The 17209-nt window shown below is 50.2% G+C and overlaps 1 protein-coding gene across 2 annotated transcripts in view; it reads right to left on the reverse strand.

The window, feature by feature from the left end:
* ADAMTS14 (ADAM metallopeptidase with thrombospondin type 1 motif 14) overlaps positions 1 to 17209 on the reverse strand; it is a 91853-nt gene that overhangs the window by 44108 nt on the left and 30536 nt on the right. For both annotated transcript variants that reach the window (XM_065893865.1, XM_065893864.1), the window contains exon 4: positions 16619 to 16809. In XM_065893865.1, the coding sequence (XP_065749937.1) occupies positions 16619 to 16809 (191 nt within the window). The remainder of the gene's footprint in view (positions 1 to 16618; positions 16810 to 17209) is intronic.

Genomic DNA, 17209 nt, shown 5'->3' on the forward strand with positions numbered 1-17209 from the left:
GACTCTGCGCTTCCACTGCAGGGGGTGCGGGTTCGCCCCCTGGTCAGGAAACTAAGTTTCCGCATGCCATGCGGCGTGGCCAAAAAAAAACAAAAGGAGTGCGTGCTACCAGCATAACATCATTGGTGATGTTGACCTTGATCATCTGCAAGAGAGGCTGCTTGCCAGGTTCCTCCACTGTAAAGTGACTACCTCCCCCTGCCACCCGGCCCTGGCTTCCATGCTCTGCTCTTTAGAAGGATGTCACTATGCACAGCCCCCCACTTCAGGAGTGGAGAGTTAAAATCCACCTCCTTGAGGGCAAAGGACCTACGTCATTTATTTGAAATTCTTCTGCAGAGATTTGTTTCTTCTTCCCCATTTATTTATGTATTCAATCATTCATTTATCAGTATGGACTCGTGGATATTTATTTTATACTCTGGGTTATAATCCAATACCTCATTATTTATTTTATTGCTCAAATTGTCCCAGCTTTAGATCTTTCAGTTGGCTCCTGTCCTTCTAACACACTCCCATCATTTTTGGCTTGGGGGTCTTGGGGGGGCACTTCCTTACTTTCTGACATTACAAGATGCTCATCTTGGGCAGTCCCTGCCCCAGCTCTACAGTCAGCCACTCCTCCAAGGAGCTCCAAGGGGCATGGTATGTTATCTCTGTTTTCATGGCCAGAAAAGCTGGCCCAAAGTGATGGAAGCGCTCGTCTAGGGACAGCAACCACAGCTGGCGTTCAAGCGCAGCCTCCACTCATGTGCCTTCCCTGGTCACTGAGAGCCTCTGAACCTGAACAGAATGCGGCAGCGTTGCTTGAAGGTCGGGGAATGGCTACAATGACTTCTCTGGCCCTTTCTCAATACTGGGCTCTGGGGCCAGTCCTACTGGCCAGTCCAATCCCTGACCCTTCTAGCAACACGGCACACGGCGACTCTGCAGATCAGGCGCCCCAATGCACCCTCCAATGCCCCCATGAGGCCAGGACGCTCTTCCTTCCCCTTGTTTATGATTGCAGGAGGCCAGGTGGCAGTTCAGGTGTGTTGCCACTGCCTGTGCAAGCAAGATCCTCTTGTTATTCCTGGTGGCTTCACAGGATACCGCAATCCCTCAACATTTCAGGCAATGAACCATTTAGGGACTATCTGAGGAAGGAATGTGAATCACGGGTGTCCCAAAACCTCCACTGCCACCTTCAGGAAGGACCAAGAAGACACCGCATGGAAGCTTGCAGAATGGGTGTCCGTGCATTGGATGACGTCCCAGAGGAAGAGAGGAGCGCTCCTGCATCATCACCCAGGCTCCTGATAGCACAGAGGACAATACTGTGTGGAAAAGCACAGATTTTGATGACTCTATGCTGAAAGTGATTTGGACAAGTGATACTCTGAATGTGAGGAAGTTATGGGAATACCTTAGTTCCCCACTTTGTCACATCTGTGTACATACAAGAGTAATATATGATCAAAATCTAAGCCTAAACAAGGCTAAAGAGCTCTTCCAATAAGTACAAATACACAAGCTAAGTGATAAGAAAACATCATGTCAGAATTTAATCACTAGCACTTTTTCTCTTTCTCGAGTCCATGAAATAACGGAGCATCTGACGATTGATGGGGCCTTAGATTTCACAAAATGTAGTAAATATGTGTTCACACACGTCTGAACTCATCTGTGTGTGCACATGTGCATGTATCCATGTCACACAGATAGATGCGGGCATATGTATATGCACGTGTGTCAACACATGTACTGTACACATGCCTGCATGCACACGTGTGGATGTATGTCAGCAATATACCGCTGCCTACAGCCTGGGGTCCCTGCTCTCCCCAGGCCCTCGGGCGCTGACCCACGCAGGAGCCAGAGCTGGGCCCTGCTGTGCCCTGGGCTGGGACACCGAGGCCTCACCAGGGAGCCATGCTGACTTATAGGCCACGTTGGTAGACCCTGCCTTTGAGGTCACCAGTGAGATCTTGAATACGAGGCTGCTCTCTGGGTGGTGCGAGGAGGGTGCTGAATCTCCAGGTTACTTTCTCAGCTGCCACAGGCTCACCTACTCCATCCCCTCCCCGCGAGTTCAGTCACGGGCTGGTTTGGGCTACAGGCCGGCACTTTAAGCGGCCTCTAACCAGCACACCTCTTCAAGTGTGGCTGTCCCTGGGGCTCCCAGAGCCTGCAGGCTGGCCCGTGCCGTCCTCCCGGGCCCGGCCACTTAGCCCACCTCACACCCGGGCTGTTCGTGCAGCCTGGTTCCAGAGTGCTCAGGGCCAGGCCTCCCAGCCCAACAGAGTCCCTTTCATGAGTCCACAATACTCAGCATTTATCCCCCGCGACCTATTTCCAAAATGCAGGAGCAGTTACAGCCCAGGTCAGCCTGCTTGTGTGTGAAGAGAGGCAGTGAGCAGGCCTGGAAAGACCCGTGCTCTGCGCGTGATCTCGCCCTGCGCCGACCCTCCTCTGAGCCTGTGGAGGCCTGGGCACAGCAGGCGAGGCAGAGGTCAAGCGTTTGGCACAGGGCCTGGTACACGGCCTGCGCTCAACCAAGAGCAACGGCTAGTTTAAAACTTATACCTCCCACTTCGGCGGCTGAGGAGCGGCCCATGAGATCACCCTAGAAGCAGTCAGGAGTCTGACCTCCATACCTGCGAGGGAGAAGCCAGATACAACAGCCCCTGGTGAGCCGTCAGGCTCTCTTCACCCCCGAAGGGTGTTGCTTGTTATCACGGCTCTCCTGCCAGGAATGCCTGCCGGGAATCCCAGCACTGGGCCTGTTCTCTTCCCGGTGGGCTCGCCTGCGTGGGGCAACAGGAGCTTATACCCTTTTGTTTGTTTGGCCCGTGCCACGTGGCTTACGGGATCTTAGTGCCCCGACCAGGGATTGAACCTGGGCCCTTGACAGTGAAAGCACTGAGTCCTAACCACCGGACTGCCAGGGAACTCAGGAGCTTATACCTTAGGGCGGGGGTCACACGTGGTCACGAGGGACACTTTGACACTGACGATTCTCTCTCGTGGGGGCGTCCTGTGCCCTGGAAGGTGTTTGGCAGCATCCCTGAGCCCCTCCCATTAGATGCCAGAAGCACCCCAGCCCCTCCAGCTGTGACAACCAAGATATATCTCCCAACCTTCCCAAGTGTGCCCTGGGGAGCAAAATTGCCCCCGGTTAAGAAATACTACCTTAAAGTAAATGAATTTTTGCTTTCCCTTTTTGGGGGGTGGCCTCTGAGTGTCATGAAAACAGTGGAAAGTTTCTAGGGGAGAGTCAAAAAAAGAGAAAGGACCAAAAGGAGAGGGAGGAAGGGGATTTGCATCCTTCCAGTGAGCAGGGAGGCTGAACTGCTCACATATCCCCGAAAGGAAGAGGTCTGGCAAAGCAACACTCTGTCAGCAGGAAAGCAGTTTTCATGGTGTTCCAAACCAGCTGTTATGATGAATATCTAACACGTTTAGTGACAACAGAAAGCCACGCTCCCAGGCTGAGGCCACCAAGGTCCAGGTCTGACAGCCAAACCTCCTGGATCTAGAAGGGGAGCCAAGCTTTTCCTAGCAGGCCATCTAAGAGGTGCTCAACACCTTCGTAGTGTCAGCCGAGTGGGGCAGGTAAGGAGCAGGGTGGGCAAAGGGTCTACCACCCAGACAGGTGGGATGCCAAGAGGGGTCCGGCTGCAGGCTGGCTTGGTGAGGACCAATGAAAGGGCCTCTTTGCTCTTCTCACCTCCCTCTGCCCTGGCTCCAGGCCTGAGGAGGATCCCCATATCCTCACATCAAAGGGATTCTTCATCCCAGAGAAGATTCGGTGCGTCACCCCAGGCAAGGAGGGGGCTCCTGCCGGCACCAGCAGGCCTGGCCACAGCCAGGAGCCAAGCGCAGGAAACGTGCCCCAGGGTGAAACGTCAGGATCCTGACTCTGCTATGGAGATGCATCTCAGGAAGAGGCTCCTTCTGCAAAGGGGCAACGTTCTTCCCACCTCCCGGGCCGGGAGTCCGGCGACCCTCCTTCTCCCTCTTCAAGTTCTGCCACAGCAGTAGTGGAAGGAAGGTGCAAACTTTGGAATCAGACAGGTATGAGTTCGAATCCCAGCTCTGCCACTTGTTAGCTGTGTAGATTCTGAGCAAGCCACTTAGCTTCTCAGAGCCGCAGAACGGTGCCTGCATAAGGCAGCAGTGAGGATTCAAGGAGCCTGCCTGTAAAGTCCTCAGCTCTGTGCCTGACATGCGGTAGGTACTGGAATGACAGGATAGCTAAGAGTCCCCACATCCTGGGTCTTTCTGCTGCCCCATCACAGCCTCAGCTGGCCTCTGGCATCCATCCTCTCCTGCCCTCATCCACCTGGGTACCACCATCAGGCAATGTTCTTCATGCATTCTCTCCACTCAAGAGCCCACGTTACTGCCTGATGGACCATCCTACCACAGCTATACTACTGAGAGTTCTCTGCAGGCCTCTGTCACCTCCCTTGCACACCAGGGCTGTGCAGCCCGGCTGCCACCACGCTTGGCCTGTATGCTCTTCACCTTGCCAGACCCCTCCCTGCCAAGATTAGCTCAGGACCAACCTCCTCCAGAAAGCTCTCCTCTCTCCCCGAGTCCACAGGGATACCACCTCCTTCAGCACTGCCCTCAAAGGTCCCCTAGAACAGGAGTCTGTCTGTCATACTAGGTACACAACAGGCACTCACTAAATGCTGAAAATTGCCCCTTATGTTTCAAATGTTTCCCTTGGCCAAAGCAATCCTGAGAAAGAAAAAGGGAGCTGGAGGAATCAGACTGTACTACAAAGCTACAGTCATCAAAACAGTATGGTACTGGAGCAAAAACAGAAATATAGATCAATGGAACAGGATAGGAAACCCAGAAATAAACACACACACCTAAGGTCAATTAATCTGTGACAAAGGAGGCAAGAATATACAATGGAGAAAAGACAGTCTCTTCAATAAGTGGTGCTGGGAAAACTGGACAGATACATGTAAAAGAATGAAATTAGAACATTCTCTGGGTTTCCCTGGTGGTGCAGTAGTTTGGAGTCCACCTGCCAGTGCAGGGGACACAGGTTCGATCCCTGGTCCAGGAGGATCCCACATGCCGCAGAGCAGCTGAGCCCGTGCACCACAGCTGCTGGGCCTGCGCTCTGGAGCCCACAAGCCACAACTATTGAAGCCCATGCTCCTGGAGCCCATGCTCCGCAACAGGAGAGGCCACACAATGAGAAGCCCACGCACCATGACAAGGAGTGGCTCCCACTCACCACAAGTGGAGGTGGCCCGCGCGCAGCAATGAGGACCCAACACAGCCAAAATAAATTAATTAATTAATTAAATTTTTTAAAAAAAGAACGTTCTCTAACACCATACACAAAAATAAACTCAAAATGGATCAAAGACTTAAATGTAAGGCCAGACACTATAAAACTCTTAGAGGAAAACATAGGCAGAACACTCTTTGACATAAATCACAGCAATATATTTTTTGATCCACCTCCTAGAGTAATGAAAATAAAAATAAATGGGACCTAATTTAACTTAAAATCTTTTGCACAGCAAGGAAACCATAGACTAAACAAAAAGACAACCCACAGAATGGGAGAAAATACTTGCAAACAAAGTGACCGACAAGGGATTAATCTTCAAAATACACTAACAGCTCATGCAGCTCTATGTCAGAAAAAAACAAGCAACCCAATCAAAAAATGGGCAGAAGATCTAAATAGACATTCCTTGGGAATTCCCTGGTGGTTCAGTGGTTAGGACTCCGAACTTCCACTGCAGGGGCTACAGGTTCAATCCCTGGTCGGGGAACTAAGGTCTTGCAAGCTGTGCAGTGTGGCCAAAAAAATAAAAAATAAGTAAATAGACATCTCTCCAAAGAAGACATACAGATGGCCAAAAAGCACATGAAAAGATGCTCACCATCACTAATTATCAGAGAAATGCAAATCAAAACTACAATGAGGGCTTCCCTGGTGGCTCAGTGGTTGAGAGTCCGCCTGCCGATGCAGGGGACACGGGTTTGTGCCCCGGTCCGGGAGGATCCCACATGCTGCGGAGCGGCTGGGCCCGTGAGCCATGGCCGCTGAGCCTGCGTGTCCGGAGCCTGTGCTCCGCAGCGGGAGAGGCCACAACAGTGAGAGGCCCGCGTACCGCAAAAAAAAAAAAACTACAATGAGGTATCACCTCACATAGGTCAGAATGGCTATCATCAAAAAGTCTACAAACAATAAATGCTGGAGAGGGTGTGGAGAAAAGGGAACCCTCTAATACTGTTGGTGGGAATGTAAAGTGGTACAACTACTATGGAGAACAGTATGGAGCTTCCTTAAAAAACTAAAAACAGAACTACCATATGACCCAGCAATCCCACTCCTGGGCATATGTCTGAAGAAAACCATGATTCAAAAAGATACATGCAACCCAATGTTCATTTCAGCACTATGTACAATAGCCAGGTCATGGAAGCAACCTAAATGTCCACTGACAGAGAAATGGATACAGAAGATGTGGTACATATATACAATGAAATATTACTCAACCATAAAAAAGAATGAAAAAATGCTATTTGCAGCAACATGGATGGACCCAGAGATTATCATACTAAGTGAAGTCAGACAGAGAAAGACAAATAACTTATGATGTCACTCATGTGGAATCTAGTTTTAAAAAATGATGTATATGAACTTATTTATAAAATAGAAACAGACCCACAGATTTCAAAAACAAACTTATGGTTACCAAAGGGGAAACATGGAGGGGAGGGATAAATTAGGAGCTTGGGATTAGCACACACACACTACTATATATAAAATAGATAACCAACAAGGACCTACTGTATAGCACAGGGAACTCTACTCAATACTCTGTAATAACCTATATGGGAAAAGAGTCTGAAAAAGAATGAATATATGTATATGTGTAACTGATTCACTTTGCTGTACACCTGGAACTAACACAACATTGTAAATCAACTATACTCCAATAAAAAAATTTTTTAAATGGTTCCCTTGCCCTGAGATTTGAAGAAGCCTTAAGGAAAGAGACCCACTACAGATGGGTAAAGCAAGGAACAGCTTGGAAAGCCAAGTCCATCCAGGGCCCAGCAGCATGTGAGGGACTGCTGAGGAGGAGTCCTTGCCCACCATCTGGAGCTGCATGAATATTTATAGCACATGCCCAGGTTAATGCAAAAGTAAAGTGAGAGGCAAGATGCCCCTGAGAGCTGCAGTGACTGGTGCCTGATGGCCTGATCAGATCATTCCGAGTTCCACTAAGGGCTTTGTCCCCTCCTCCCTGGGTTAGCACAATGAGACCATCCATCCTGGGAACCAGATCTCTCTCTGATCCCACCAGGCCAGCCCTGGCCCCGGAAACCGGGATCAGAAACGGTCACAGGCAGGCAGGTGCTGCGAGGGAAGAGCAAAGGGACACCCTTTTTACCGGTTTCATGAAATCCCTAAGGGAATTAGCGCTTCAAGCATTCCAGCCAAATACAAGTTCCCACACGATGGACAGGATGTGCTGCTGGTCCCCTGGGAGCGAGAGGTTGTGGGCAGCCCCTCCACTCACTGCCACAGGAGGAACTCTGGCTGGCTGTCCACTGCACCTGGGAAAGTCCGAACCCCAAACCCTCACTTTCCCCCTGGGGTAGCCGCAGGTTTGCAAGGCAGCAGCTCCTTAGGCATGGCCCATCTCAGGGCTGTGAGCCTCTCTTCCCCAGAGGAACAAGCCCTTGAGGGAAGCTCTGTCTCAGCTGTACACCTCTGCTCCCACACCCACAAGGGTGAGGCAGCAGTGAGCAAGGAACCAGCCTCAAACAGCCCTCCAGAACCTCTGAGAAGACGTTTACTCTCCTCCTCGCCTACTTTCTGGTAGGTTGTGAGAAGGAAGGTAGAACCAAGACTATGGAAATAGGCCTCCAAAGCAGGGCCTCCTGGCACGGCCTTCAGTGCTGTGTGTCCTGTAAGGGGCCTTGCCAAGGGCACGCAGTGGCGCAGAACCCACAGCATGTGGGTTTCTACCCTAAGCGGGGACCTCAGGGACTGGCACAGGGCCCTGGTCCCTCCAGGACACACACACATATAATCACTCACTTCCTGGGGTCACTCCCAGGGTCCCACTCCTGGCCTGTGTGGGGACCCACTCAGAACTGTAGAGTTGGTATAAATATTATTTTAAGCTGAAGACATTTGAGATTCAACAGATGCAGAAAGAAACCATCTCAGAAATTCCCACCTCTGACAAAGCAGCAACTTCTGGCTACTATAAATCCCCTCCTCAGAGGAATTTCATGGTCATTAAAAAAAAAAAAAAGGGGGGCTTCCCTGGTGGCGCAGTGGTTGAGAGTCCGCCTGCCGATGCAGGGGACACGGGCTCGTGCCCCGGTCCGGGAAGATCCCACGTGCCGCGGAGCGGCTGGGCCCGTGAGCCATGGCCGCTGAGCCTGCGCGTCCGGAGCCTGTGCTCCGCAACGGGAGAGGACACAGTAGTGAGAGGCCCGCGTACCGCAAAAAAAAAAAAAAGGCAGAAAGCCCACTTGCACCTGCATAAACATATATTATCACAAACTTTCTTATTTCCCAGTTGTTCTCCTAAAGCCCATTTATCTTTCCTAAAGAAACCTATTTGCCCTTCCCATAGAGCCTCTTTTCCCCTCTCGTCCATTTATTAAGTTAGGCATAGAAGCCCCAAATTCTAACCACCCTTTTGTGAGTTACTCATCACTGAGCACTTGCGCGGACAAGCACGTTGCATACGTAAACAAACTTTCTTTTTCTCTTGCTCATCTGTCTTTTGTCAGTTTAAATTGCATGTCTCCAGGTACTAAACCTAAGAGGGTAGAGGAAAAGTTGTTTCTTCCGTGACCTCTGGGTCACCAGCCATGGACAACACCACTTGGCTGAGGCTACAGACCTCTGCAGAGGCCGTGGGGAGAGGGTGGCTCTGAAGTCGACAGATTGTCACTCAGATCTCAGCCCCGTACCCGACCAGACGGGAGACCAAAAAGTTACAGCCAGCTCTCTGCGCCTCGGTTTCTGTGTAAGGACATCAGGGATACTCAGACCTCTCACAGGGTTATTGGGAGACTTGAGTAAACGAGGTCACGTTTATAAAGAGCCTGGCTCCCGGCGGTTGCTCAAAAATGATTCTAATGACTTCAAAAATTATGTAATTTGCAATTGTTTTTTTAATGTATTTTTAATGAATAAATGAAGGCTTTCACTATGGTGTCTTATTTATTTATTTTTATTTTTAATTTATTTTTTTTTTGGCCGTGCTGTGCAGCATGCAGGATCTTAGTTCCTGGACCAGGGATCGAACCTGGGCCCCCTGCAGCGGAAGTGTGGAGTCCTAACCACTGGACCGCCAGGGAAGTCCCCAATTTGCGATTGTTTCTGGACATTCAACAGTTTACGTGCTCTGAGGGAAGGGACTACATACATTTTCCACTCTTTCTGAGCCCTTCACTGTGGAAACTATTCTTCTCTCTGCATGCTTCACCGCTTGATTTCTAGGAACAGACACTGCTCCACCTGACCACATTCGCAGCAGTAGACCACCTGGGGGCCCAACCCAGCGCTCCAATCACAGCAATTAGTCCAGGATGACCATGTGACCCAACCCAGGCTAATCCTCCCTAGGAGGGCAGAAAGGATCCCTTTGCCTTTGGGTCCTAAGAGCAGGAAGTGTGGGAATCTGGGGTTGCCAGTGGTCCTGTTTCCTGCCATGGAGAGAAAGCCTGGCTCCTGTTGGCTTGTATCACCAAGCAGACAAGCAGGGAGGAAAGGAGAGGGCATCCTAATGGACCTGAGGCCCGAGTCCCTGGAGCTGTCCTGTCCCATAAACCCCTTCTTTGGCTAAGCTAGTGTGAGCTGGGTCTCTGTCACTGACGACCATAAGAGCCCAGATCACACCCACCCCCATCTTGCCAAATGCCTAGCATAGGGGAGGCCCACTGAGGCAGCGTGGCACCTGGCTCTGAACAAATGAATGAATGACAGCCCAGACTGGGGATGAGGCCGGCTGGGGAGTGGGGCTCCAGCAAGTCTGTTCTACCCTTCCAGAACCTGCTGCCGTGCTCACACTTCAGTCCAACCAAGAGAAGCTGAGCAACACAATCCTTAATGCAGGGGCCCAGACGGGAAGCTTTCTCTGAGAGATGCGAGACAGAATGGAGCATGTGACCCAAGAAGAGAGAGCTCTACGGTCTTCCTCAGACTACCCACTCTCAAGCACTCCTAACTCCAGGCCTTCCTTCTCTCCACACCCTACTCCCCAAGCAGAATCCAGAAAGGGAGGGGCGTTGGCAGGTCAGCTCTTGGGGAGGTATGGGGGGGGAAGGTCCCACCATTTAGTTACTTAGTCCTCTCACACAGCCAGAATCCAGGGTGTGCCCTTGTGTCCTGAGGGAATCTGCCACTTCTCTAGCTCCAGGAGGGAGGATGCAGCCCATAAGTCAGATGCACCATCAGACTCCCTGCCATCCGTGGAAAGGGCTCTCTACCTGCAACCCAGTCCAGGCCGCAAATTCAGGGAATAAAAATGTGTACTTCCGTGAAAACTATGCACTGTCCACAGCACACCTATTGGCCTTATCTGAATCTGATGCTACAGAAGCTACTTTACAACTGAGAGCAGTGTTAGGTAACAGATAGCAATGCAAAACTCTTGTCTACAGACATGTAAATCCCGTCTTCCCTTCCACCATGTGAAAAAGCCAATTTCGGCTCTATTTGCACGTTTTCGTTTCAAAATTCCTGATCTATAAATGTCTCTGTTCTTTGGGTGCTCTTTTGAATGCCTTGTAACATCTGTCTGGTTCCCTCACTGATCAGTGAGTAGAGTAAAATCTTTAACACAACGCCTGCTTTTATTTCTGTGTGAAGAGTCATGATTTTACCTTTTTCTGAGAATTCTCTTTTAGCAAACTCTGGGGCTGTGAATAGAGCCCAGCTCACATTCCTGGGGTCTTCAGGATTCAGGACCGAGGGTCCCAGCACCGAGCGCTTCCTAAGGTCTCCCCTGCGCCCTGCCCCCTTCCCATTCTCCCTCCTGTTCTCCACCTGCTGGCTCCAGGGGCCAACCTGGCTCTGCCATTAATGGGATTAGTACTCAGTTGTGTGGTCTTAGGTTGGGCTAGCAATTTATAGAGTCTGGGTGGGTGGTCAAGTGTGCCAGTGAGGTGGGTGTGTCCATAGGCAGAGGCAGAGTCACCATCCCCCCACCTCTCTTTCTCAAATGGCTGCACATGGTAGCTTTTGCTTTTTGAGTGGCAAACCACATGCTACTTCAGGGATAAAAGAATTAGTAACCAAACAAAGAGGTGGCAAGGGGCAGACTTTCTGGCCCCCCTCCCCTCCCTGGGGCTCCTGTAGTTGGAGCTGATTTCTACCCCTGCCCTTTTCTTAATGCTGGCATTGTAGACAGAAATCTGCTGTTTTCTCCTTTTCCCATGCTGGCTCCCTGCTTCTCCCATAGACACCACTCACTTCCACATTTACCGATCACCTATCAGGTGTTGTACTAGACACCTATGCTGTGTGCTGCTGGGTTTCAAAACAGCCTAAGTCAAAGTTCTCACCCTCAAGGACCCCACCTTCAGAGACTTTGACAAAGAACCACATATACACACACAAAGACAATACAGCTATAAGAACGCAGAACACGTTGCTTGAGTACTCTCTATGTGCCAGGTGTGTGCTAAATACTTTACACATATTCAACCCAAGAGCAGACGCTATTTTGAAAAACGGAGGCTCTCAGGGATTAAATAGTATAACAGACACAGATTGGGGTGTCTGGTGAGCTCAGAACAATTTCTCCAGTGGCCATGCCTATGTCCAGTCCCTCTCCTCCTCTGAAAAACTCTATCTCCTTCTCCAGCATATAGTGATTGGGCCGAAGTGTGGTCATGTGATCCAAACTTAGACCAATCAGAGTCCAGCCCCAGGAACTTTTGCCTGGGAACTTGAGGGGAAACTTCTTTTGTCTCTGGCCAGGGAGCTATGGCAATAAGAGTCAGCTTCACTGAAAAGACGCTCAACATCACTAATTATTAGAGAAATGTAAATCAAAACTACCATGAGGCACCACCTTACACTGGTCAGAATGGCCATGATTAAAAAGTCTACAGGGCTTTCCTGGTGGCGCAGTGGTTAGGAATCTACCAGCCAATGCAGGGGACATGGGTTCAATCTCTGGCCCGGGGAAGATCCCATATGCTGCAGAGCAGCTAGGCCTGTGCGCCACAACTACCGAGCCTGCACTCTAAAGCCCGTGAGCCACAACTACTGAAGCCCGTGCACCTAGAGCCCATGCTCCGCAACAGGAGGAGCCACTGAAATGAGAAGGCCGCGCACCGCAACGAAGAGTAGCCCCCGCTCGCCGCAACTAGAGAAAGCCTGAGTGCAGCAATGAAGACCCAACGCAGCCAAAAATAAATAAAATAAAATAAATAAAATTTTTTTAAAAGTCTACAAAACAATAAATGCTGGAGAGGGTGTGGAGAAAAGGGAACCCTCCTACACTGTTTGTGGGAATGTAAGTTGGTGCAGCCACTGTGGAAAACTGTATGGAGGTTCCTCAGAAAACTAAAAATAGTGCTACCATATGATCTGGCAACCCCTCTCCTGAGCATATATCCAGACAAAACTCTAATTCAAAAAGATACAGGTACCCCTATGTTTATACTAGCACTATTCACAACAGCCAAGACGTGGAAACAACCTAAATGTCCATGGATCAATGAATGGATAAACAAGATGTGGTACATATATACAATGGAATACTACTCAGCCATAAAAAAGAATGAAATAATGCCATTTGCAGCAACATGGATACAACTAGAGATGATCATACTAAGTGAAGTAAGTCAGAAAGAGAAAGACGAATACCATATGATATCACTTCTATGTGGAATGTAAAATTTGGCACAAATGAACCTATCTATCAATCAGAAACAGAATCACGGACATAGAGAACAGACTGGTGGTTGCCAAGGGGGAGGGGGCTGGGGGAGGGATAGAGTGGGAGGTTGGGGTGAGTAGATGTAAGCTTTTATATAGAGAATGGATAAACAACAAGGTCCTACTGTCTAGCACAGAGAACTATATTCAATATCCTATGATAAATCACAATGGAAAAGAATATTTAAAAAAGGAATGTACATATATGTATAACTGAATCACTTTGCTGTACAGCAGAAATTAACACAACATTGTAAATCAACTATACTTTAATAAAAAAACTTAAAAAAAAAAAAAAAAAGGCCTTCCCTGGTGGCGCAGTGGTTGAGAGTCTGCCTGCCAATGCAGGGGACACGTGTTCGAGCCCTGGTCTGGGAAGATCCCACATGCCGCAGAGCAACTAAGCCCATGCGCCACAGCTACTGAGCCTGCGCGACTGGAGCCTGTGCTCTGCAACAAGAGAAGGCCGCGACAGTGAGAGGCCCGCGCACCGCGATGAAGAGTGGCCCCCGCTCTCCGCAACTAGAGAAAGCCCTCGCGCAGAAATGAAGACCCAACACAGCCAAAAATAAATAAATAAATAAATAGATAAATTTAAAAAAAAAAAAAAAAGAAGAGCTTCATGACGCTAATAGCCAGAATCTGTCTTGTAGAGATGTTGGTCAAAGAGAATCAGGATGTCACACAGAGAGAAGGGAACCTAAAAACAGAGTCCATGTAAGCCTCTACTACCGATTACACTTACAACCAGCTCCATCCTGTCCCTTCCACAACCTGGCCCATTTCTTTTAGCCCTGTTTTTCTTAACCTAGTTTGAATTCGTTTTCCATCACTTACAAGCTACACATTCCGAAGAATACAGGTCCCTTGCCTAAGGTCACACAGCTTACCAGGGTCTGGTTGCGTGCCCTCCTAAGAGCCACCTTGCCTCCCATGTGGCTGGATTATGGACCCCAGACAGCACAGGCAGCATCACGCTGTTTTATTTTCCTACAAATGTTGCCGGGGGATTGGCATGACCATGGAGTTGACACTTCTGCTCATCAACTGTTTAGTTCCCAGAAATGTGTTACCACTTCCCTCATGGAAGCCATATTATTATCACCAGCTACTTACTGGGAGCTTATGCCATGCGAGGTACCATGCTATGTGCTATGCACCTCATTTAATGTCCCCAAACCCTCGCGTAGTAAGTACTGGTAGCGCTGGGGGGTTTTTGTTTTATTTGGGGTTTTTTTTGGTTTTTTTGCTTTTGTTTTTAACGTGGACCATTTTTAAAGTCTTTATTGAGTTTGTTACAATATTGCTTCTGTTTTACGTTTTGGTTTTTTGGCCACGAGTCATGTGGGATCTTAGCTCCCCGACCCGGGATCGAACCCACACCACCTGCACTGGAAAGTGAAGTCCCAACCACTGGACCGCCAGGGAAGTCCCCAGGTAATGCTGTTTTAAAAGTGGGGAGGAACTTCCCTGGCGGTCCAGTGGTAAAGAATCCACCTTCCAATGCAGGGGACGCAGGTTCGACCCCTGGTCGGGGAACTAAGATCCCACATGCCGCGGGGCAACTAAGCCCACACACATCAACTAGAGAGCCCGCGTGCCGCAACTACAGAGCCCATGCGCTCTAGAGCCCACGCGCCACAACTAGACAGAAGTCCGCGCGCCACAATGAAAGAACCCACATGCCACAAATAAGACCTGAAGCACCCAAAAAAGGGACACTCGAGAGGGTTGGTGTTTTGGGGTTTTGACTTGCCCCCAAGGTCAAAAGACAGGAAGGGGCAGAGCCAGACTGGTTGATTTCAAAGCCCACGCTCTTGGCCAATCTACTAATGTTCCTCCCCACGCAGTACTGTGATCATTGTGATTGGCTGCACGTCCGTCCGTCACAGCCTCCAAGAACCTTGCATGTTAGACTGAGTGTAAGTTGATCCTATCGCAGCCCCGGCCCGCCTGCAGTCACCTTTTGGTCTGCACGAGAATGCAGCCAGCCAACTTTCTTACAGGCCTCAGGTCAGAAGACCCTAACCTTAAGGCCAGTGGAGGCCCATGTAGGGGCTGGAAACTTTGGCTTTCTAAAGAGGCCCCACCTGGTACAAATGAACTTATCCGCAAAACAGAAATTGAGTCACAGGTGTAGAAAACAAACTTATGGTTACCAGGGGGGAAGGGGGAGGGAGGGATAAATTGGGAGAATGGGATTGACATATACACACTACTATATATAACATAGATAACTAGCACAGGGAACTCTACTCAATACTCTGTGGTGGCCTATGTGGGAAAAGAATCTAAAAAAGACTGGATATTTGTACACGTATAACTGATTCACTTTGCTGTACACCTGGAACTAACACAACACTGTAAATCACCTATACTCGAATAAAAAATTTTTTAAATAAAATAAAAAAGAAAGAGGTCCCACCATGTATATATATCTTCCTTCTCAGCTCTTATGTTCCGGATGAATGTCTATGATGAGCCGTCGAGCTGGGTCTCCTGCAGACTCCAAGCTGAAGGCCCCGCCCTGTTGTCTCCTGTTGATGGGTTGCTTGCCTCCTCCTGCCTGAACTCCACAGCACCCTAGTATTCTGAGCTGGGGCCTGACCCCCACGTCACCCCTCCACCTGGCTTCATAAAGGAGGGCCTAAGGTCCTGTCCCGTCTCCCCAGCATCCGGCCGAGGCCTGAGCAGTTTCCACCATAGGTCCCACTTGCGCCTAGACCGGTCCCCATCCTCCCAGAGCCACAGCCGCAGGCGCCTCTGACAAAGGCCTCTTGCCGGAAGAGAAACAGCGCAAGCCCACCCCTGACGCTTTCACCCTCCTTTCCCCTGGTCTCCCTTGTCTCTACGCCTTTAGGTCAGAGGTACCCAACTGTAGCCCACAGGCCAAATGTGGTGTGTAAATAGGTTTTATTCAGCATTCACAGTGGGTTTCTTTATTTTAGCATTTTAAAAAATTGGGTGTTTCACTTAGATACCTCAATTTAAATTTTCTATATAAAAGGTTTAAAAAAAACCACAAAACTGTCTGCATTTCTAACTTTTCTTTTAAAAACTGGCCTTTCTGTGACAAGAGCCCTGCATCTCAGCATGAGAGCCGCCAGTGGCAGCTGAGCAGTGACCACCTACTTTGGACAGTGCATGGCCTCTCTGCTTCACAGTCTCAAAATCTGCCCATGACCCTCATTTTCCCTGCCCGTCTGATCTCTGTGAACACCCAAGGCCCACCCTGGCGGCCTGGGATACCCCTAGCAGACAGACAGCTCACTAGCCAGTCTCCCCAGCCTGGGATTGGGCATTTTCTTCAGATGATGAACCTCAGGGAAGTCCCTTCAACTCTAAGGCAAGTGAGGCCCCCGGCCATGCCTGACCCAGGCTCTGAATGTGTCCAAGCCCAGAAGCCACTGGCCATGGGCTCTGTTTTGCCTGTAGCACCTCAGCTCGGGCATGCACAGCTGAGACCCCGCTGAGGCCTGGGATGGACGTCATGCCTGCTCAGGTCCATCTCACCACGGAAATCGCTGTCCAGCTGGACTAAGGAGCAGGCAGTGACTTCCCCGAGTCTACCCAGAAAACACCAGGCCCAGGAGAAACGGTCCATCAGACCAGCGCCGGTGGCCCCCACCCCAGCCCCTGCCCCCAGCCCCGGGACTCGGGGACACTCACGATGTTCATGAGGGTGAGGACGTAGTTCTGCACGTGCTCCTTCCCGTGGAAGCGCACCACCGAGTCGTCCACCGCCAGCAGCACCTCCATGCTGTAACTGCCCGGCTTGGCATGTCGCCGCTTCCTCTCTGCTTCTCCCAGCCGGTCCCCCACCAGGCCCAGCAGGTTGGGAAGGTCACCCAGGCCAAAAGCTGGAACCGAGACAGGAAGAAACCGAGGTCAAACCCACATAAGGGACTGTCACCGTGACGCCGCCCCCGTCAAGCGTGCCCCTTTCCCTGCCTCTGAAAGCCAAGGCAGCATGAGGGTTTGTGCCATACCAGGTAACTGGTGGGCATGAGCCCTTTCCCTGGCAAGAGGACACGGCGAGTCTCTGAGGCAATGAAGAGCAGAGAGGCGAGAACTGGCCCGGGTTCCAGTTCCTACTCGGTCCCATCTCCCTGTACATCCTAGCCCAAGCCCCACTGCTGCTCCAGGCTTCCCTCCCCCGCTGTGACATGGGGAGGGATAATCCTTGATCTCTTGCCCCAAAAGCTTGCTGTAAAAATCAAAGGTGGCACTGGGTGTAAACATCTTAATAAAGGAAAAAAA

Source organism: Phocoena phocoena, chromosome 16, assembly GCF_963924675.1.
Source record: "Phocoena phocoena chromosome 16, mPhoPho1.1, whole genome shotgun sequence".
Classification (NCBI taxonomy): domain Eukaryota; kingdom Metazoa; phylum Chordata; class Mammalia; order Artiodactyla; family Phocoenidae; genus Phocoena; species Phocoena phocoena.